This window comes from Sinocyclocheilus rhinocerous, unplaced genomic scaffold (genome assembly GCF_001515625.1).
Source record: "Sinocyclocheilus rhinocerous isolate Xijiao unplaced genomic scaffold, SAMN03320098_v1.1 scaffold148, whole genome shotgun sequence".
NCBI lineage: Eukaryota > Metazoa > Chordata > Actinopteri > Cypriniformes > Cyprinidae > Sinocyclocheilus > Sinocyclocheilus rhinocerous.
The window spans coordinates 4,008,474-4,032,411 of NW_015653472.1; the positions used below are offsets into that span (position 1 = coordinate 4,008,474).

Below are 23,938 nucleotides of genomic sequence, written 5' to 3' on the forward strand. Positions count from 1 at the left end.
CTTTCTAGCAGGTTTCAAAACAGATTCAGCGCATTTTACGTTATGACGTGATCCCTGACGGAAATCGGTGACAAGTGTTTATTTATTTATTTATTGGGTTAACAACAGACATATGATAACATAAATCAATGAAACATTTTTCATCATATATATATATATATATATATATATATATATATAAATCATACAGAATGAGTTTTTTTAAGAATGTAAAAATGCAGAGAGTTTTCTGTGAGGTGTACGGTTAGTGTAAGGAGATAGAAAATACGGTTTGTACAGTATAAAAACCATTACGCCTATGGAGAGTCCCCACAAGGATAGTAAACCAGACATGTATGTGTGTTAGTTAGGTCAACATTTAGCTGACAAAAAAAGTAGAATGTTTGCTGATGTCCGAGCTGAGCAACGGAACTAGGACTGTTTTGGTGCAAACCAGTATTTTGCTTATACCGTATGTGCATTTTATAGATGGATAAATAGGATGAGGAATTATTGACCTCAACTCACATGTGTTTGTGTGAGATGTGGAAGTTTATTTAGTGTTGTTGCAGTTGGCACTGTCTTGTCCTGAGCTGTTTGAGCTTGTGGTTAATGATACAGGAAAGGCCTGCGGTTTTATTGTTGTTGTGTTGCACTTTTCCGGCCCCCTACCAACCTTGTCCCAGCCGCCTTGAAGGGGCTCTGTATGAATTTTCACTGTCACATCCAAGGGCGAGCGGCACAGGGTCAGCTAATTGCTTTTATAATTATGATTTCACCTCAGATTTATTGCGTATGCTTGAAGTCTACAGACCAGGGCCTTCAGAAAATGTGTTTACAGCTCTTGCCTCGACTCTTTCTCCTGTTTCAGTTGGTCTTTTTGACTCAATTGACCAGATTAGAGGTGAATAGATGAGACCTGGCTTCCTCTTCAAGCCCCAGTGTGTAGAATTTCACAACTCCATCTGTAAAGTCCCCCACTGAATGTGTTTGTTTACTGCTGTGAATGCTCATTAAATGACTGAGGGATGACACAAACCAGAAATCCCAGTTTTGCGTTTGAACCGTGAAATGGCGTCTCTCCAATCCTCATTTGTTTTCCGCCTGACTCTATGACACTAGTCTGAGTGACTGTGTTATTTAGCCTCTTTTATAGTAGTTTCCATAACTGTAAATGGGGTAGGTTTTTTTTTTTGATGTTGGTCATATATAGTTTTTTTCTGATTCTCTTTGAAAAGTCTGAGCAGATAAAGACGAGTGGCGCCCAGATTTCTTTACGTTGTGGTTTTGGTCTCATGTGTGCTGTTGGACCAGATTTCTGGAGCCGGTCCCCCTGAGGCCAAAATCAGCAGATTTATGGCCGGACATCTTCCCACATGAAAAGCCCATTTCTTTTCTTTTTTGTGTGTGTGTGAATTTTCCTTTACAATCTGTTAAGAGGGTCTTTGCTGATATCAGATCTTGCTGCTTTCTTTTGATGTTCCTCATGTCAAGTCTTTTGACATTAAGTAAAGTCATAATTCAAAGTTATCAGCAAATTAACTGATCTCAGCATCAAGAGTTTAAGATATATTTCCAAACATGTTATTGCATTACATCATAGTGACTGACGCCTTCTAATGATTACTGTGAAGGTAACACAGTGCAGTGATGGTAACAGAAGATAATACGTACTCCTTGGATATAAAGTTTGAAACCATTTGCGGAATTGTAAATGAATACATAAATGATTACCTTTTTTATATTACCGTTTTTTTTTGAAGGAAATTGGTAATTTTATTTAGCAAGTATGCATTAAATTGATCAAAAGTGACAGTTAAGACTATATTATATGATTATTTATTTTTTAATGGTTTAAACCATTTACTGATTTTATACACTTCTTTATTTTATTTATTAATATGATTATTTTATTTTTATATTTAATTATATTATTATTATTTGTAGTTCTGACGCCATTATAGTCATGGTGTAATTTTCTTTATAATCACCTGATACATTCGATGTAATTTTAAAGTCCTTGTAAGAGCTGCATTTGTCTCTTTCGTTAGTGTCCGAATGGCTCTAGTTTCTTGACATCCAGCATTTAGTTTTTTTGCCGTTCCTGTGGAAAGATTCATTAGATTTGTCCGGTGAACAACCAGAACAATCAGCTCACAGAAATCAATTAAAGCTGCCTGGGTCACCAGCGTCTCTGGTTATTCTCCATTTCTCCCGATGACCGCCCATTTAATCAGAACGAGGCTTTGCCATTCGTCAGTCACAAGCTTTCAAGATGGTCTTGTGCTTGCCTGTGTGAGCTGGTAATCAACGTTTGTCTTCAGTTTGACCGCAGAGAATGTTTGTTAGGAAATTGTTGACATCTAGCCTGTTAAACATTACAATCTGTGTCATATTGTTCTCGAAGCCAAGCTTTTCCAAGCCAAATACCACTTGCTTCATCTTACTTCCTTTTACGGCCTGTCAAAATGACTGAGAATGTCTTGAATTTAGGAAATTGTGGGTTATAGCCCATTAAATTCTCCAAGGATCCTTAATTAGATCCTCTTTTATGATGTGCGTCTCTGTTTGTCTCCGTCTGCTCCTTTTCCATGTGTCTAGATTAATTTTGTATGACATAGTTTAACGTTACACTATCCTCCTTTCACATTGCTCAATGACCTGATGAGGTTGGGCCGCACTGCCTGGGAACGCGCGGTTTATTTTCAGTGCTTTCCTTCTGATGTCCGCAGTTTGCCAACCGCTTTGAAGGCAGGCTTTAATTGAACTCTGTGATTAGCCAGAAATCAATAAAACATCATTTATACTTGCCCCGTAATTTGTAAAATCTTGGCAAATATATTAATGCGAACAGAATGGCAAGCACAGATCTGTAATTTCTAGTTTTGCCGTAGCCTGCTGAACTGTGTCATTATATTTTCGCCCGACACGATGATGGAAATATGACAGGATTTTAATTATAGCGTAGCCGTGTTTTTAAAGAGCATGGAAGGAGATCTGTGACACCAGTTTGGCTTGCACTTTGTAATTACTTCCGTTTGATGTGAAGGTTCTCCTCGGCGGCAGATACGAAGTGGAGCAGACACGTCGAAGAGAAGTATAGCATGTGATGGAAAGAGAGAGACTCGCCATATGAGTGACGATCAGGTCGAATCAGCGACTGTCAGTCCTCTCGAACGTGCACGCGCACGTCCCCCTCCGCCTCCAATGTCACTTTCAAGGCATAATTACTCCAAGTTGTGTTGATTAGTCTAAGAAGCAATTATGCCAGTTTTTCCGCTGCAAATGAGGAGACATGATGGCCCCCTGATTGACAGGAAACATCTCTGCTTTAATAAGTAAACGACTATGGTAATGCAGGTACAGAGAGCCTTTGAAATGTCAGCATCTTTCTCATTGCAGGGCCTGTCCCTGTGATTTTAATGAACAGGAGTGGGACTAAAGCCCAGACTCCCAGGATCTGTCAGGAGGGAGGACGGCTCGCAGGACCGACCGGCAGGCAGCATTTCGTTTGAATACGCCTAGCACTGACAGCGGTTCCTCTGATTTCTGGGAGCGTTTGATAGAATGAATAAGGCAAAAAAGAAAAGAGCGTCTCCACGGTGCACTGCGAAAGCCAAATTTTTCTTGTTGTACCTCTTTGAAGTGCCGATTATGTTTGGAAGTCTAGAAATCAGAGAAAAATGCGATGTAATTGACACACTGGGACTGTTCTTTATCTGCCTGCGCAGTAAGTTATTAGCAGTTAATTCATCTGCCAACTCCCCTGCAGCGCCCGTTATTTGTTTAAATGGAGAGATTCCCATGGTGCATTTGTAACTACACTGCTGAAATGCTCCTCTCTATAATTATTTAACATTACACGCTGACTTATAGTGGTTATCGGTGCTGGAATATTAACATGGGAAGAGGCGAGGCTGTTTAATCACGACTGAGACTTTGGGCCAGAGTTGTGTTTAGGAGCGCATGGGTTTGCTATGATCTGCTTTTGAATGCTATGGCAAATGTCGATTTCCTTGCACAATTACTCTTAAAATTTGGCCTGATTTGAAGGTGTTGGAAGTGTTGGACACATATCTTGCCAATAAGACAGAAAGGCTTGTGAAAGACCCTCTGATGATGGTCCCCTGCTTCAGTAGATGCAACAAGACGTCAATGTGCAGAAAAGATGCGGATTTGTAATATGGCAATGAGGTAGTCTACTCTTTTCGAGTTCACTCCATTGTACCATAATCTACTTTAACCTAGTATTGTCTACTATTATAAGAGTGCTGTGCTGTACTTTACTGTAGTTTAGTCTAGTCTAGGGGTTTTAAACTGGGGTTAAAGGACCCACAGGGAATTTTATTTATTAATTTGTTTGTTTATTTAGACAGTGCGTGCTAATAAACTTCAGTATGAAAATACCAAATGTAAACATGCCATATTATATTAACATTGCTAATTTACATCCTTCCCTGCTAGGGGGTCCATGAAAATTGAGAAAAAAAAAATTACAAAATGTGTATTTCGAGAGGTAACTGTGTATTCAAGATATTAAAAAAATATTATTATTATTTATTTTTAAATACATTTTGATTATTGTATAACTGTACGTAAAATATTAAATATTTGTGATTTTTTTTTTTACCATTATTATTTGTATTTATTTTTTGTTATATATATTTTAACATTCACATTGACCAAATTTTGGTAGCTGTGTAATTGTGTACTTAATATATTAATTACATTTTTATTTTATTTTGCCCCTTATTTATTTATTTATTTATTTATTTATCTGTCTGTCTGTTTGTCTGTTTATTTATTTATTATTACATTACATGCACTTTGGACAAGTTCTGGTAATATATTTAATTCTGCATTCTAAAGTTGTAATTCCGTTTTTTTATTATTATTATTATTTTTAATTTAAATATTATTTTCAGATAATATTTTAACAGTTTGTTTTAATACAATTATTTCATTTTATTCAATTTAGTTGTCTTTATAAGTTTGTATTTTCATACACAGTATAAATGCATATATATATATATAGAGAGAGAGAGAGAGAGAGAGAGAGAGAGAATATATACAGGGAAAAACTGCCTTTATTAAAAAAAATAATAATAATTGGGTCCCACAAGGGGATCATGACTGGGAGGCTCCTTGGCATCAACAAGTTTGAAAAACTGTGGCCTAGTCTACTTTACTCCAGTGTAGTTTATTTTACTATCATTTAGTGCAGTCTGCTTTGCTTCATTGTACTCTACTCCAGTGCACTTTAGACTCTAGAGTAGGGCTGCACGATTATGACAAAAATCATAATTGTCGATTATTGCCTTGAAATTGTAATTGCGATTATTGATTACGATTATCACAATTTACATTGAATGATGTTTAAACCATTGTTTGATGCAACTGCATGCCGTATTTTTATATGAAAAAAAAACAAGCTGAAAACACTCTAACTGAAAAACTTTTAGTGCTTTTCTATAGTATTAATCCTCAAATGTCAACTATATATCGGATTGGTTTCTTCTTTAAATTAAAAAAAGTAAAAATATAAATGTTATTATAGTGTTATACTAAAACTAAAATTAAAACAATGGAAAAACCCTTAAGATGACATGTAGAAATAAAAAAAAGCATCTTAAGCGTGCAGAATAACATAAGTGGACTTTGAACGATTAATTGCCGCTTTGAATGATTATGTAATTTTGGCATCCATAATTGTAATCGCGATTAGAAATTTGATTAATTGTGCAGCCCTACTCTAGAGTCAAGTGTACTGTAATCTTGTCTACTGTGCTTTACTCCAGTGCTCCCTAGTTTTCTCCAGTGTACTGTACTCTAATCTACTCTAGTCTTCTTTGCTCTACTCTAACAAGATTCCCATATGAACCTGCATGCCGACACAGCCTTTCATGCATTATTCCACACTTTTTATTCTTATTGTAGGTAGGCACTTTATGGATTAGTTCATAAACAGGACGCCCGCCCCTCGAATAACCTCCGCGGGCACACGCGTGTACCGCCGCATAAATGTAATAGAATCATTTGCACCAGCACTCTCAATCCAGCACCGTAATTTATGCGGATTGAATAAGTGCCGTATTGTGGAAAAGCGCGAGTGGACCAAACACTCATTTGTCACCTCTAATAAATGTTGGAATGTAAATTATGAAGTTATGCTTCAGTTGTAAATGCACTTTGTTTCAGTCTCTTAATGCAGAGGCCCCCTCGCCAATACATTAGTGAGGTCGGTTGAGAGAGAACATAAAAATTCAGTCTGTTTTCACAATCAATAATAAGCTCAAAAAGGCTCAGATGGAGGAACATTATGAAATATTTGAAGTCTCATAAATTATTGCTGGAAAACTGGCATGTACACTAAAATGTAAATACATTAATGTTATTAATAATGAAGTGACTAATAGTTCTATCAAGACTGTAATAGCTGTTTAATAGAACGTGACAGCAAGAATATATTGCACTTCGCTCTCTGAGATGGGACGGCGTGGGACATTTATCAGCGCTCATTCAAATACACTATTTTGATGATTTTGTTCAACTAATTGCCCACCCCCCTTCAAACCCAACATCTTGCCCCCTCAAAGGGAAAAAAACGAGTAATAGATATTAATTAATACGTGTCAGTTTTAACCAGTTTGATGAAAAATAATGTAGGGAAGATGCTAATAGGCTTCTTGTTTCTCTCTGTGCAGCGCTGGGAGATTACAGCTTTAACAAACCAATCAGGAATGAGTCAAGTGAGCTGCATTATGGCATATAAAAGTTCTTATTGGGTGAATGAGCTCTGTAAGCATACAGGAAGTTGTGGAAAAATGGTAATAAGACTTGAATGAAAATTATAGTATTGAGTACTAAGAAATAAAAGAGCACTTGCAGTTGTTGTTATATATGCATGTGTTTGATATGACGGTCTACAGGCACCTGTTGCTGCCCCCTTTGTGAGCACTAGGGGCTGCTGGAGACTTTATTAAAGAGCTGTACCTGCTTCTCTCAGAGTAAATCCCCTCCGAGGGCCTGTAACTATGCATTTTATAGGTCTCAGAAGGGCAAAGGCGTTGCTTGAACTTGTTTATATAAAATTGCAGTTGCCTCTGGGCTCTAGTAAGTGCAGTATTGTTGATGATGACTCTTTGCCGTGCTGACTGAGTCAGGTGTGCTGTACAATCAAAAAAGTACTTCACTGTCCGTCTGAGGACTCGCATGTATTCATATAAACCACTGTTTTTATTCTTTGTTTAGGAGCCCAATTTTAGATTAGTGCTGTATTATTAACACTTCGTACAAGTCAGATGAGCAACAAGAAACAGGAATCCGCATGTATCTGCTAGCTGTTGGCAGCCCTGCCAAACACCTGGACCAGCGGCCCAAGGGCTTTAAGTGTTGTGACAACAAGAGAATGGCAGACAGGCCTAAACACTCAGAATAGGCAGTAAGTGCGGCACATGTCACCATTTTGGGTGGGCTGCCTGGTTAATCTGCGGCAGTCACTTCTGCGGAGAAGCTGGTCATAAACTAGTTTGGGGAAAGGTGAGGGGTTGTCAGAAACCTTTTTGTGTAATATTACATACATGTCTTGCTTCTCTGTTTTTGCTTTTCTATATTTTCTTTTAGCTAGCTGAAAATTAGGTAATTGCTGAAAATGATAATTTACTTGTCATTTTGATTCAAAAGTAGGGCTGGGCGATATAGCTAAAAATTGTATCAACGATATAATGTTTCATATCGTTCAGTATCGATAATTATTGACATTTTTTATAACCTTTTTTAAAACAGAGCAATAGAATTTTTTTTTTCAATTTAAACACTATTTTTAAATTAACCCAATTTATTGAGACAAACAACAAATATTTTTTTGTTTTAACAGTCAAACACACAATAAAAATTAAACAAATATCTAATTTCTAATGTTTTATATGCAGATTAAATAGGTTTTAAGGAAACTTTTGGCTTGTCTCCCGAGAACGCAATGAGCAAAATAATGCAGCACATAATGTCAACGCAAGGAAATAACAGTCTATAAAAAACGTGCATTACGTCTAAATTAACTCATGTAAATCGAATATAATTTCGTAAATTGCATAAACAATTATGAACAAAACAGTATCATGTATTTATATATTGCTTAATACAAAGAGGCAAATCGCCCATCACGCAGATTGCATTAAAAAACATGAGACGCAGTGAAAAGGAATAAACCTCCACAAATTTGCAACGCGTTTTCTAAAAGTTTAAACTGTTTTAACATTGCATGGCTACATCTCTTGCATGAGATGCGAGTACAGCAGTCATATTTGTCCGTTTGATGACGCTCCCCGACCCACTCCTAACATTCAAATGCAAATGTTTATTTTAAATTCTACTAATATACATTTTTTTATTCACAATCTCCTCATCACAGGCAGGCACAAGCAGCACTCAATTCAGCATGTGTTCGTGTTTGTGTGTGCTGTCTGCGTCACTCATAGCACGTGCCTATATCCTGCACTATATCGAACATTTTTTATATCGTTATCGAAGAAGGTGTACCGACGATAAATATCGATACCGTTTTATCGCCCAGGCCGATTCAAAAGTCATATGACTTTCTTTCAAGGATCCCAAAAGGCTACATTTTGAAGAATGTACTGGTTATTTTTTCCCCCATGCAGTTACAGTGAATGGGCACTGAAGAATTCACACTTCAGAAAAGATGAAAAAGTCAAAAGTGACATGAAGGACATTTATAATATTACAAAAGATTTATATTTCAAATAACTGCTGTTCTTTTGAATTTTCTTTTCATCAATGTATCCTGAAAAAAAAAAAGTGTCATGTTTTCCACAAAAATGTCAAGAAGCACAACTGTTTTAATATTAAGAAATAATATTAAGAAATTTTCTTGAGCAACAAATAAGCCTATTGGAATGATTTCTGAAGGATCATGTGATGCTGAAGACTGGAGTAATGCCTGCTGAAAATTCAGCTTTGCCATCACAGGAATAAATTACATTTTCAAATATATTATATTAGAAAACTTATTTTAAATTGCAATAATATTATTTTGTATTTTTGAACAAATAAATGCAGCCTCGGTGAGCGTAAGAGACTTTTTTCAAAAATGACCTCAGCTCAAAGACTTTTGAATGGTAGTGTGTTTTTGTAAAACAAAATTCTGAATTCTGATTCAATAAGTTGTATGCAAAGCTGTTGAAAAAAAATCCTTCAAACCATGTGAGGTTGCCTTTATATAGGAGTAACAGTCTGTCTAGTCTGTGAATAAATTGTTCAAAAACAGTCTGAATGATTTTCATGAATTAGGCTAAATTGGGTTATAGAGCTGATGTGTTTTGTATCCCACAGAAGAAAGAAAGTCACAGATTTAGAGCAACATGAGGAGGAAATAATGACAGAATTTTAGTTTTTGCATCAACTATTCCTTTAAAGGAGTTGGGGAGAGAGCAAGAGAGAAGGACAACAGTCCCGTGGGACTCAGCGGAGAGGTATTGTCATGTGTTTTTCTCAGTCAAGGTCGGCAGGAAATGTCAGAGCAGGTGTGTGTCTGTCAGTGAGTGGCCTGCCAGCGCAGCCCCTGGGCTCCAACACGCCATGCTGTGACACTGGAGCAGGACTCACACCCACACACACACACACACACACACGCACACGTCTGGATTCTCGTGCCCCATAAAGCCATTGCGGGTCACCTCGGGGCAACAGCAAAGACTCACGTAGAGTCTCACATATTGAGCACATATTGCATCCGATACTGCAACAAAACATTTTGGATTGTAATAACCCACGTGTTCACTACTGTTTACTGTTTTTTAAAGGATATTTCACTCAAAAATGAAAATTCTGACATCATTTCCCTCACCCTGTGTAACACAAAAAAACATATTTTGAAAAATGTGAAAAAAAAATGTTGTCAGTACAATGAGTCACTGAGGATCAGAATTGTTTTGGACCCCACTGACTTTCATTGTATGGACAAAAACATTCTGTCTTGTGTGTTCCATAGACAAAAGAAAGTCCTAAAAGGTTTGAATGACACAAGGATGAAAATTCTGTCATCATTTATTCAATTTGGGGTGAACTATAAGGTGTGTCAATATGGAACTTCCCTTTGAAAGCCAGTCTGATCTATCAATCTTGTCTGAACTTTTGCGTGTGATCAGATCCCTGCTTGTTCATTCCATTGTTTTGGTGTTTTTTTATGGTTATTGTTGCTTGGGCAGGGTCAAGAGGGTTTTTACGCAATATGAACTGATTTATACGCAGGTTTGAGAACAGGGCTGGGTGGCACCATTGTACCGCAGACATGCTTTGGGCAATTATGCAGTAAAACCTGTACATTCTGGCTGAACCTTTAGAAATGTACGATTATTCTCACAGACAAGCATTTCTCAGCTTCTGTGGCTTCAGTTGAGTAACAGCAATTCTCCATATGAGTCAACAAGCATAAATCACTCTGCCAGGCTTTTATTTTCTACCCCATTCCAAACCATTTTGCAAGAAAAACAAAACAACTTTTTTTTCCAATGCAGTTTTAGTGATTATGATAATTAAAATATTCCAGTTTGTTTGGATGCACTAAATTAAAACTGGAAACCTGAATTTTTTATTTTTTATTATTAGTTTGCTGTGCCACTGTGGTTTGAAGAAGGTTTAATCTCATTGGAGGATTAAACACTTACTGCTCTTCTCAGTCATGTGACCCTATTTGTGGTCTGAGTATCTCTTTAAATGCGAGCTCCATTGTCATCTAATCGTTCCTGACAGCTCTGACTATCACACAGCCTGGGAGGCCTGTCAGTTCATTCGGACGAGACCTGTTGTTGCTGAACTTTCCTTTGAAGCCAGTAGATGGTGGTATTCATCTTCTGAGATGTACCCAGAAAGCCGTAGGAGGCCAGGTTGCCCTGTCTTTGTCTCTTTTCTCGTCTGATCTTACTCTTTTAACTTTCTCTGCCTTTTTTTCCTTATGCTGTATCTTCTCTACCGTGTGTTTTTGTTTTACTTGACACTTAATTTTTTTGCTCTCCATCCAGTTCTCCACCACCATCAGAGTAATTGAAAGGAGGGTCATCGAGCAAGAGGGTCACACCACCAATTCTATACCTTTTTCAAGACCACAAAACTGTTGATCCGCAACGTGCAATAAGCATCCCGTGCTATTGAATGCAAGCCGTCGTGAGATGATAATGTCACCGGAATGTCACAATCTGTCTGCCGGTGGTGTGGCCATCCTCTTTCAGTGTCATATTGTGCTTATGCCTAATCAACTAACCACCACCAAGCACATTTACCTTTTAATTGTCAATGTACTATTACGTCTGCTAGCTAGTTTAGTGTGAAAGACGTTGGCACAAAATTGTACACTTTGATTTTGTGTGTATGTGTGTTTAATTATGGGTAGGTGGGCGTCTGAAGCGGAGAGCGAAGACACTTGTCAGGGTTATGGCAGTCGTAGCTGACAAGAAGGCTCTTCCTTCGTCTCCATAAACCCTGCATTGTGCGGTTTGGACACGAGTGCGGCGTTGTTGCCATTGGTGCTGTTTTCATTTTGCTTCAATTAGCTAATTGGATGTGAAGGGTGGTAGTGTCTCTGAAAATGAAGGACAAGGATCCAGCGTCGGGTTTAAGATCGCCTTTGTGTTTATCTATGAGCCAGATCGCAACATGTTATTAAGATGTGCCACTAAGTCATGATAGGCTGCTATTAATTTGTGCTCCGTTTCCTTTAGATTGTCTTGAAATTGGATGTTTGGGTTTTTTTTCTCCTCAGGTTTTGTTATGAATTACACTGGCATTGAATATGTGTGTGTGTATGTGTGTTTATGCCCTGCTCATTTGCAACTCGGAGACATTTTGCACGGCCTGTCACCGAATGTCATCATTGACTGTAAAAGTAGAGAAAAAAATGCCTCAAATTACAGGAAAGCAGCACTGCATTAAAGAACAAAGAGGATCGATGGCAGTACATTAAACTTTATGCAATTGGGGGGGGTCAACTAATTAAAATTGATTACTCTTGCTTTGTAAAAGTGTTTCTGAATTAAATTATTGTATGAAAACATTTTGACCAATTGTGGAGCTGAGGAAGTATCCATTACTGGATTACTGCTGGAATATTTGCGGTGAGCCGGGCTAAGTACTGTTTTTTTCCCCCCTCACTGCTGAGTCCAGGGGCCACAGTTTCATCTTTCTGTCTCTTTCTCTCTCATACACACATTTCACTTTTTTTTTTCTTAGAATGTCCAAAAATAATGGCAAAAGAAAACAAGTAATCCTTTTTAAGCTAAATTTGACCCTTAGACCTCAAGATTACTATTTATTTTATTAGGCCCTAAGTGTTCTTATTTATTAAGCAATGTTAAATTAAAATAACACAAAAATCACATTAGATAAGCCATATGAACAATTCTGCCTTATAATGAACACCTCTAGAACGCACTTTTAAAAGGTGTTTTTGTGAAGAATGTCCAAAATGATGATAAAAAACCCTCATGATTCCGGTCTATTTTTTATTAAGTGTAACATTTGTTATTTAATAAGCAAGTTATCAGCTCTGTGGGCATATTTCTCTCTCTCCCTGAAGAGATTAGATTAAATGAACCCCAAAACTGGCTTTTTGTCAAAAATCTTTTTAATATCTTTTCTTTTGGTTATATGAATAAGTCTTATGTCGAACACCTCGGTGAGCCGGTGAAATGTCGGATGTGTAATTCCGGCACCACAGACGCTTTGGCTCTCTCATTAGTGGAAACAAATGATCACATGTGAAAGCTGGACATATCTCCCAACAGTTAATAATAATGATTAAAATACATTTGCCCCACATTAACAGAAATGTTTCCAGCAAATGCTCTGCTTTACCGTGTTCCATTGATTTACATGTTAAGAGGAAATATTTCAGGTCTGTAATCGAAAGTATTGAGTACTAGTTAGGCTAGTGTTACAGATTAGCCTGGGCTGAGTGGGGCAAGTTGCCGGCAAACGTCTGTGTTTGTTGAGTGTGTGTGCATCTGTGTTCAAATGTGTGTCAGTGCCACCATTAACCTGTGAAAAGGCTGATTTTATCAATTTGTGTGTGTGCGTTTTAATATGTGAATTTCTTTATGTTAGGCTTAAATAATATTTTGGTTTATGAGAAGTTTTACATTTATTCATTTATGCGTTCAAAATATGTATTTATAGTATAATATTTTACTATATTTTAATTTTCTTTTCAATCGCAGTCTTTTCTCTTTCTGTGCAAGTGGCATGATATGCTGTTGATTTGATGAATTTGATAACTAATGATGTTTTACAGGATTCCCACAATTCTGGAAATATCATGGAAATTCATAAGTGTGATTTCCAGGCCTGGAAAGGTCATGGAAATAAATACAATTTTACATGATTATGTGAATATCTGTAGTCAATATAATTTTTTAGTTCTTTTTAGCCTAATTCTGAAATATTTATTTGGCTGAAATTTGACTTTGTGAGTTTATATAAATCATCAAAAACAACTGGAACAGTCATGAAAAAAATCATGCTCAGAAGTGTGGGAACCCTGGACTCTGAATCTTATCCAGAAGGCTTTATTTTGTACATACTTTTGCTTATTTAACTTTCAACTGCTCTTTTCTCTGCTATTGTATCCATAGTATTTTTTTTTGTTTTGTTTTGATGTTAAAATTCGTTGTGACCTTTAAGTCGTCAAAGTTCAGAACATTCATAAAAAAATTGCCTCCACCGTGATTTGAATATCAGCACTGTAGTCGCGGGTCTCTGCGCTCAATCCACTCGCAGCACATGGAAAATGTGTGTTGCTCTACTTTGTCATCAGTAATGGCTCTTTTTGCATATATCTATTTATCATGAATGTGACCTTTTGAAAGTGGATTTGGTTGCATAAGGAAGATGGGTAAAGGCATAAGTGACTGAGATATTCCCTTTTCATGCACTTTTTTCAGTGGTTCAAAGTCGTAAACAGACCGCACAGTTATGCTGAAGACCGATCGGAGTGACTGCTAAGATTTTTGTGATTATGTTGAGGGGCAGGCAGAACATTTTAAAGGGATAGTTCACCCAAAAATAAAAATTCTGTCATCATTTACTCACCCTCGTGTCCGTTCCAAAGTAGTATGGATTTCTTTCTTCTGTGGAAAAAAAAAATTATCTCCCAACAGTTAATAATAATGATTAAAATACATTTGCCCCACATTAACAGAAATGTTTCCAGCAAATGCTCTGCTTTACCGTGTTCCATTGATTTACATGTTAAGAGGAAATATTTCAGGTCTGTAATCGAAAGTATTGAGTACTAGTTAGGCTAGTGTTACAGATTAGCCTGGGCTGAGTGGGGCAAGTTGCCGGCAAACGTCTGTGTTTGTTGAGTGTGTGTGCATCTGTGTTCAAATGTGTGTCAGTGCCACCATTAACCTGTGAAAAGGCTGATTTTATCAATTTGTGTGTGTGCATTTTAATATGTGAATTTCTTTATGTTAGGCTTAAATAATATTTTGGTTTATGAGAAGTTTTACATTTATTCATTTATGCGTTCAAAATATGTATTTATAGTATAATATTTTACTATATTTTAATTTTCTTTTCAATCGCAGTCTTTTCTCTTTCTGTGCAAGTGGCATGATATGCTGTTGATTTGATGAATTTGATAACTAATGATGTTTTACAGGATTCCCACAATTCTGGAAATATCATGGAAATTCATAAGTGTGATTTCCAGGCCTGGAAAGGTCATGGAAATAAATACAATTTTACATGATTATGTGAATATCTGTAGTCAATATAATTTTTTAGTTCTTTTTAGCCTAATTCTGAAATATTTATTTGGCTGAAATTTGACTTTGTGAGTTTATATAAATCATCAAAAACAACTGGAACAGTCATGAAAAAAATCATGCTCAGAAGTGTGGGAACCCTGGACTCTGAATCTTATCCAGAAGGCTTTATTTTGTACATACTTTTGCTTATTTAACTTTCAACTGCTCTTTTCTCTGCTATTGTATCCATAGTATTTTTTTTTGTTTTGTTTTGATGTTAAAATTCGTTGTGACCTTTAAGTCGTCAAAGTTCAGAACATTCATAAAAAAATTGCCTCCACCGTGATTTGAATATCAGCACTGTAGTCGCGGGTCTCTGCGCTCAATCCACTCGCAGCACATGGAAAATGTGTGTTGCTCTACTTTGTCATCAGTAATGGCTCTTTTTGCATATATCTATTTATCATGAATGTGACCTTTTGAAAGTGGATTTGGTTGCATAAGGAAGATGGGTAAAGGCATAAGTGACTGAGATATTCCCTTTTCATGCACTTTTTTCAGTGGTTCAAAGTCGTAAACAGACCGCACAGTTATGCTGAAGACCGATCGGAGTGACTGCTAAGATTTTTGTGATTATGTTGAGGGCCAGGCAGAACATTTTAAAGGGATAGGTCACCCAAAAATAAAAATTCTGTCATCATTTACTCACCCTCGTGTCCGTTCCAAAGTAGTATGGATTTCTTTCTTCTGTGGAAAAAAAAAATGTTTCAAAAAATGTCTAAGGATTTTTTTTTTTTCTGAGGTCCAATGTTGTTTTAGACCCCACTGACTTTTACTGCATTTATACAAATCTTAGAGATTTTTTCAAAATATCTTCTTTGTTCTGCAGAAGAAACAGGTTTGAAATGGCATGAGGGTGAGTAAATTATGACAGAGTTTTCATTTTTAGGTGCAACTATTCTTTTAAGGGCAGCCATAAAAGATCAAAGTTTCCACAAATCCCAATGAAAAGAAAGCAAAAATGGGTTAAAATGAAGGATGGTAAAGGTTTATTGATGCATGCAATGTCTGTGTCATGTGGGTGTTGAGCTGATCAGTAAGAATTGATTTCAAATAGCTGTTTTAGATTAACTCTCTCATGCACAAGCAGTTCATGTTCGACTGTTCTCAGTGGGATCTCCTCGATAAAGGTAATTTAAAGCGGAAGTTGTCATAATTAGAAGGGTATTTTAAGATCTAATTATAAAAGATTAAAAACACCATTTTGTGCATCAACCCATCAGGAGTTGAAAGGAATATGACTGCATGGAAACCTACATTGCAATTTCATAGAGTCGGTTTCAAATAGCTGTTTTAGATTAACTCTCTCTCATGCACAAGCAGTTCATGTTCGACTGTTCTCAGTGGGATCTCCTCGATAAAGGTCATTTAAAGCGGAAGTTGTCATAATTAGAAGGGTATTTTAAGATCTAATTATAAAAGATTAAAAACACCATTTTGTGCATCAACCCATCAGGAGTTGAAAGGAATATGACTGCATGGAAACCTACATTGCAATTTCATAGAGTCGGAGCGCTTAAAGCGTCCTAGATATCCGTCTATGTCATGGAAACATTCACGAGAGAGGTTAATTAATATAAAAAGTCGACTGTGATCTCTTTCTTCCTCACTCTTCTTCTGAAACCATTGTTTTGTAGGAATCTGAGACCAACCTAACACAATTGGATCAGTGTCTATTAGGCCTTTATTATATCAGGGGTGCTTCTTCACAAATGTACAGGGCAATTTGAAATGAATTGATTCACACTGAGACTGGATCCCCAGACCTGCTAATGATTTCCGTTTAGCTTCCTTTACCCTTTCCTTTTAAGTGCCAACTGATGGGCCCCCACCTTCTGCTGCTGTAGCTCTTGTCCTTTCTCACAGAGCAGTCATTACTATCAACAGTCCTGTAGCTTAACATCAGACTCGTGTATAATCAGACACACATTTTGGTCTATAACTTAATTTCACGTCTTTACACGGCCCTCTTCAAAGTTTGTGCATGATTTGGGCCTAAAGTACCTACAATGTAATAAGATGTTGATTTTATTTTAGTTTCTAGAAATAGCCACCGCAGTACTTTTCTAAACACTGTTTGTTGCTATAAGCACATATATATTTTCCTGATTATGTTTTCATCAAATGCATTGACAAAGAATTGGAGGAAATTTAATTTAACATTTTAATACTTTTATTTTAAATTGTATTGCAAATTTATGTAGCTAATGAAAACTGGATAAAATCTATTTTCTATTACGAACTTAAAATTTTCTGTTTTGTTCAAGGTGTCTCTTGTGTGTGTGTGTGTGTGTGTGTGTGTGTGTGTGTGTGTGTTAAATAATTATTATTAAAATGGCAAAAGTACACCAAAAACTGGTACACTGTTTGCAAAAGTGTTTAAGCACACTAATTAAAATATCTTGATATATCAAAAGTGTTTCCATGTCAGATTTTGCCATATCACTTTATTCACTTGTTTCACTATATTCTCCAAGTATAAAAGACTCATCTAGCTCCTCCATTTACATTAATTGTATTTAAAATAATTGTTTTACCAGTTATTTTAGATTACTAGATTTGATTAGATTCAACTTTATTGTCATTGTGCAGAGTACAAGTACAGAGCCAATGAAATGTAGTTAGCATCTAACCAGAAGTGCAAATATGTATATAAATAAATATAATATATACATGTATATATGTATGTACTGTATATACAGTAGATTTTTATGGGGTGCAAAGTTTGAGGTACAGAAGCAGAGACCAACTCTATGCAAGGGGTTGTATATACAAGATGCAAAAGCGGAGGTATAAACACAGTAGATGCATTATAAGTATACAAATACTTCAAAAAGTTTGGGATCAGAACGATTTTTAATGTTTTTTAAAGGAGTTTCTTATGCTCATCAAGGCTGCATTTATTTGATCTTTTGAACGGCAGTGTATATATGCTATACATATATGTATGGTATACGGTGCAAATGGCATTATGAGGTAGAAATGCAAAGGAATGTGCAAAACAAGAGGCATAATAATAAACATAAACAAATGTGCAGTGGGGACAGATTATATATATATATATATATATAATAATTTATAAGATTGTATATTGTAGTTTATATAATACATGTATCCCTACCTTTGCACACACAGTTTAAGGCACTTTTGGCATCTTCGACCACTTTTGTGATATTAAAATAAAACCTTTTCCCCCCTCCATCTACAACTGATTTAATCGTGTTTGGCTTAATAGTTCCTTTGTGAATGTGTGTTGCCTTGAGCAAAAGTATATTTCCCTGCGTGACCTGTTCACAAAATTTGCTAAGGAAGTCTTCCTTCTCATATCTGCTAGTTAAATAGCAGCATTTATAAGCAAAACATCCTTTTCAATTTTTACAGTTTGAATTTTTTTTTTTTGTGCGAGTTTTATGCTTTTAAAATAGGAAAAATAATAATAATAATCTGATCAGAATTTACTGGTTATTCTTAGAATGATATTTTTAGGGTCACTAAACATTAAACTGTCTGTCAAAATGTAGTGATTTATCTACAGTAAATCCATCCTGTACAATAGACCAGATATTGAACTTTTAACTTGTTTAAAGGAGACTAAAATGAAGAAAGAATTGTGCGAGGCCAGCTCTAAAAATTTAGCTTCCCTAATAGAACATTTATATTTCCTTCCCAATCGATATCATCACTTTAAGGGGAACGACCACCTCCTCCAAATTTAAGGCGAGTGTGAGGCAAAAGTGCTCTGTTAAAACTCGGTCCGATCCAAACTCAATAACCGACACGGCGCGATTTGCAAGACCTTGTCCAGTCATCATGTTCATGGCAGGCATGTCTCCAGACGTGGCCCTTAATGTTGCTTGGCCCCTATGATTGAGTTTTCACCACTTTTTAGGTTGCACCTGACACTTGGTCATTCATCTCATTTGTAAAGATTATCGGTTAGAACAGGGAGCACTTTCCGTGCATTAGCAATTTTAGCCTTACAAGAAACACTAGAAAATAATGGTTGATTAACAAAGAGTATTTACTGGTATTCAGCAAAGAAACACGCACCCACCTTTTTAATTTGAGTTAATATTTTGCTTGCCAAACCAAATGTGCCTTGTACTGACATGCAGTGATACAGCTCTCCCCCTTAAAAGCACAATCACATGCTGCTACCTTATACGACAACGAGGGTGATCTATACGTCAATAAGTAGACAAGACTAAAATCTGTGCAATGTGGTTATAATTGATTGAGATGTCTGGGTGGAACTTGCATAAAGCAGCCATGCAGTGATACAGCTCTCCCTCTTAAAAGCACAATCGCATGCTGCTACCTTCTACGACAACGAGGGTGATCTATACGTCAATAAGTAGACAAGACTAAAATCTGTGCAATGTGGTTATAATTGATTGAGATGTCTGGGTGGAACTTGCATAAAGCAGCCGTGTCATCTGCAAAGAAAAGCACTTTTCTTCTCCCTGAAGAACAGACGTAACACTCTTGAAAAATAAATGGACATCGCCCTCATTTGTTATCCCACTTTGATCCCATCTTTTAGAGAAGTGTTTACAAGAATGCCGTGCCCCTTCCATCCAAGTAAAAGCTAGTCTCAATCACAAAAAAAGAGTCAAATTTCAAGCCAAGGAGCCGTGATTTTGACCCCTTTGTCTTTATAATCTTAATCTGCGCTTGTTTTTTCACCGGCGGTGACTCAATTGAGAATTTTCTTTTCTTGTAAAATGTGATTTACTGTTCACGTAACGTGCCTAACATCGTTTTTGTGCAGTGAATAAAGGAATTGATGGTTAATGCAGTTTACGTGGTGTTTATAGAGCGGGGAAAGAGCGTTTCTGGATTGTAAAAGGCACTTATTGTGTCATTCTACAACAACTCAAAAACCTCATCCATTCAAATACTAATTTTAACTTGCGATTCATGTTTGAATACTTCCCAGAACTGAGCTGAACTTGTTCATTTATGAAGCGGGAGTGTTTTTAGTGTGTTTGACTATGCGGACAATTTTCTTGTCATTAGGTTTCCAGGTGACTAAATCCAAGTAAAAGCTAGTCTCAATCACAAAAAAAGAGTCATATTTCAAGCCAAGGAGCCGTGATTTTGACCCCTTTGTCTTTATAATCTTAAATGAAACATCCCTGCGCTTGTTTTTTCACCGGCGGTGACTCAATTGAGAATTTTCTTTTCTTGTAAAATGTGATTTACTGTTCACGTAACGTGCCTGACATCGTTTTTGTGCAGTGAATAAAGGAATTGATGGTTTATGCAGTTTACGTGGTGTTTATAGAGCGGGGAAAGAGCGTTTCTGGATTGTAAAAGGCACTTATTGTGTCATTCTACAACAACTCAAAAACCTCATCCATTCAAATACTAATTTTAACTTGCGATTCATGTTTGAATACTTCCCAGAACTGAGCTGAACTTGTTCATTTATGAAGCGGGAGTGTTTTTAGTGTGTTTGACTATGCGGACAATTTTCTTGTCATTAGGTTTCCAGGTGACTAAATTTACTATGCCTTAAGCTTATTTATAGCACGGTCAGAAATAATAGGTTCCTGGGGCACAAATGGCACCAAAAATGAGAAAAAAAATACCACCGAAAGTGAAAGTGTTTTTAATGTTTTTTTTGTTTGTTTGTTTTTAGGTGTTTTTGCATAATGCAAAATATTGCATAAATGTGTTGTTGATTTTATAGGTGAAAATAATTATGCATATTGAGATTTTAATAAATTACAATTTATTGCAAACTATTGGCATGAAACAATGACATGTCAAACGGTTTTAAAATGACCAAATAAATTAAACTGTTTGAAAACGGTTTAGAAAAAAATAGCCTCTTGTAAATGCAAAAAAAAATCCTGACACTAATATAGAGATCCAAACAGCTTTGCAAAGATCATGTTACCGTAAAACGTCTCTGATGTGTTCTGAAACCAGGTGTGACTAAGGTCGCGTTCTTTGCAGACACTGACTCAGTCGTATATATATTTGAAGACAAATGTGGCCTGCCTGCTTGCTTATTCATATTATCGGAGTCATAATCTCATGCTGTTCCCTAAATCGGCAGTGCCCCCTTTTCGTCTTTCTCCTTCATCCAACAAAGTCAAAGTTGTTCCCCATAAATTTAGGCTGAAATCAGTATGATGTGTTTTTGAAAGGAAAACCGGGTCTCTGACTCACTCTGTCTTGATTTGTCACTGCAGAATTATACAGCTGGCCCGACTATTACACATTCTTCTCAGCCTATTTTCAAAATGCAATCCTTTTGGATTGAAACAGGTCTTTAGTATATACAATGCATTACCTAAAACGGATTACCACAGACAGCGCTCTCAATCACTTTTTATCTTTTGCTGCTTAAAGAAAAAGAACAGTAATCAAAACCTTTCAACCTATTAGAGGGATGACTTTTACAATTGAATCACAGGGACCACAGGTGCGATAACGAGGCGGCTCGGCTCTATCCTTGAGTATGCGTTTCCACCTATCTCCAGATGTTATTTCATGTTTATCTGTTCTTTAAAAGCACCACTTCAGAGCCCGCACTTCAAATTCATGCTATAATGGTGTTTGAGGAGGAGACCCTTTTTTAATTCTAGGTGAAGCAAGCTAAAGTGGCAGATCAAGGTGCATCTCTAAGGAAAGCGCAATGGAATCGATGGGTGCGGCGCTGCACTTCCGACTACACGTGTTCTGATGATATTTAATTTTCTAGTGCATTAACACTCAGTCATTACAACATGCAGCCTAGGTGATTTGATCATAATGCATTTTCTTCTTTAAGAATCGCTGAAGTTTTTAGCCAGGTATTGTGCCGTTATTAGATACAGATGGGCACTTCAGCATTAAGTATAGATTTTCAGTCCCTGCTCACTTAAGGCTAGGAGTTTGTCTTAAAGAGGATAATGGCAAATTAAACTCCATACCCCATTTGTTCAGCAAACCTTGATGGGATAATTTTATAACTGCTGATTCACTCATTTCCTAGATTTATCTCTAAAGTGGTTTGGTGGTCTGGCCTCCATATACTTATTGGGAGGGGGAGGGCTATTTTATAAGTTCCTGTTGTTGGCTGATGATATACCATGGGGGAGTTGGAAATGTACAATAATTCAGTCTTTCTCTCATTTCCAGTGAAGTTAATTTACTGATGACTTTCTATTATACTGATGAGCTCATTTCACGTTGCAAATGTAAGATGTCTTTGTTTTTTTTTCAACGCAGATTGTCACGGCAGTGAGGTTTCTACAAAACCAGCAAGTTCGTCAAAGCCCCCTGGCGACCAGAAAAGCTTTCTTGAAGAAAAAAGGTGAGCATCATCAGTATGTTCCTGAACCTAATGTAAAACATTACATTTTTACATGCAGAATGGATAGAAGATGGCTCAATTCCAAGACTCTGACCTTAAATTTAACCAGCTGAATGCTTTTGTTATTCATTTCAAACATGAGTGGAATCAATTTAGTAAAGAAAGCCTTTTTTCAGTGTTAGATTAAAATGAGTTTCTCTCAAAATTAAAATCTTTTACACATCCTTACATCGTTCCAATCTCCACTGATTTTCTTTCTTCTGTAGAACTCAAACAGAGAAGCTTTGAAGAATGTTCATGCTGCTCTTTTTACTTTCATTTACAGTGAAAAGTAAATGAGGACTGATGCTGTTGAGCTCCAAAATTGACAAAAAAAAGTGGCATAAATGAATCATAAAAGAAGTATGACTAATACGCTATATTTACTACATATGCGCTGAAGCCATGTTATAAGTTTATGTGACAAATTTAAATTGTTATTCACTGAAAAGGATGTTTGACAGCCATGGTCACCATCTACTTTCATTGTGCGGTAAAGAGCAGCTTGTGCATTCTGCTGGATGTGTTCCACAGAAAAAAGAACATCATAAAGGTTTCGGGAGAGTAAATAATGACACAACTGTCATTTTTTTTTTTAGATGAACTGTCCCTTTAAAGACAGCTCAGCTTTAGAAACAGCATGTAGTCCAGTGGACTTTGGCCCAAGATTTTCACGGGATGAGATCATTTGCTTTTAAGGGTCAGAGGTCGAGGCCATTGTTGCATGCCCTGGAGGGTCAGGTAAGGGTCGATCGGGCTGCCGAGAGCTTGATCCCAGCTCTGTGGATAAATTACCTATCAGTTGGGACACTTCTTTGGGATCCAGAAAATTAATATTGACAAACCCTCCTGCACTTTCAATGGAATTGTCAATTATGCTACCTCCCAGCATTTTAAAGCTTTTACTTAATTTAGCTGTTATCATAAATATTAAAGCACTGGAATGCATCGGAAAGTTTTATCGACCAGAGAAGTAACGTGTTGTGAGCATACATATGCATTCACTCTAAATTCAGAGCAGTTCAGGTATCAATCAATATGTGTGTTTGATGCATAACCCACCACTATCTCTCCTATATCACAAGCAAACCCCTTTCAGATCAGATCACCGGCCTGAATGTGTGCTGGATAGAAATCAATCCGTATGCTGTATTTTGATCTTTTTCGAAAGATTTTTTTCAAAACCCGGCACTGAAAATGACATTGTGATGTTTTAGTGAATCACTTTGGGGGCGGCAGTGATGGAAATCGAGAAGCACTGTGTAATCTGTCTCAATTTATGGCTTATTTGAGTGTTTTGCAAGCAGGTCTTAAAACTTTAAAATCAGTCACATAAAATGACGATCACTTCGGCACTGAAATGCATATCATTTTTTAAGATAAAATATAGTCCTTCACAAAGGTCAGGTTAGTTTTATCTTGATTGCATTTAAGTTTAGCAAGGTCAGCATTGTCCTTTATAACGCGATAACTCATCTGTCTCTGCCCACTATTGATAATTATAAATCTTCGCACAGCCGTGCTTATCTGACATGACTTTTTTCTTTTTAGCTCTTATTTAAAATGAAATTTGCTCTGTCGGGACTAATTAATGTAAAGGCAGGTGGATTTGGCCTGCTATGGTGCTAGTAAAGGACAGCGAGCCTAATAGCTCCATGACTGGTGTAGGTAACTGGAGACAAAATCCATAGTTGCCGGCTGCTGTTTTTCACATCAGTGGCCTATTATGATGTCTCAATATCTTTAGCATTTTCCTCGGTCAGTACTTCTCGTTAGCAGTAGATCGGCT

At 36.7% G+C, this 23,938-nt stretch overlaps 1 protein-coding gene across 1 annotated transcript in view; it reads left to right on the forward strand.

Annotated features, from left to right (window-relative positions):
- Window positions 1–23,938, forward strand: part of LOC107716227 (peroxisomal membrane protein PEX14-like) — a 63,838-nt gene that overhangs the window by 6,899 nt on the left and 33,001 nt on the right. Inside the window, exon 3 of the mRNA XM_016522609.1 lies at window positions 22,026–22,110. Coding sequence (XP_016378095.1) covers window positions 22,026–22,110 — 85 coding nt within the window. The remainder of the gene's footprint in view (window positions 1–22,025; window positions 22,111–23,938) is intronic.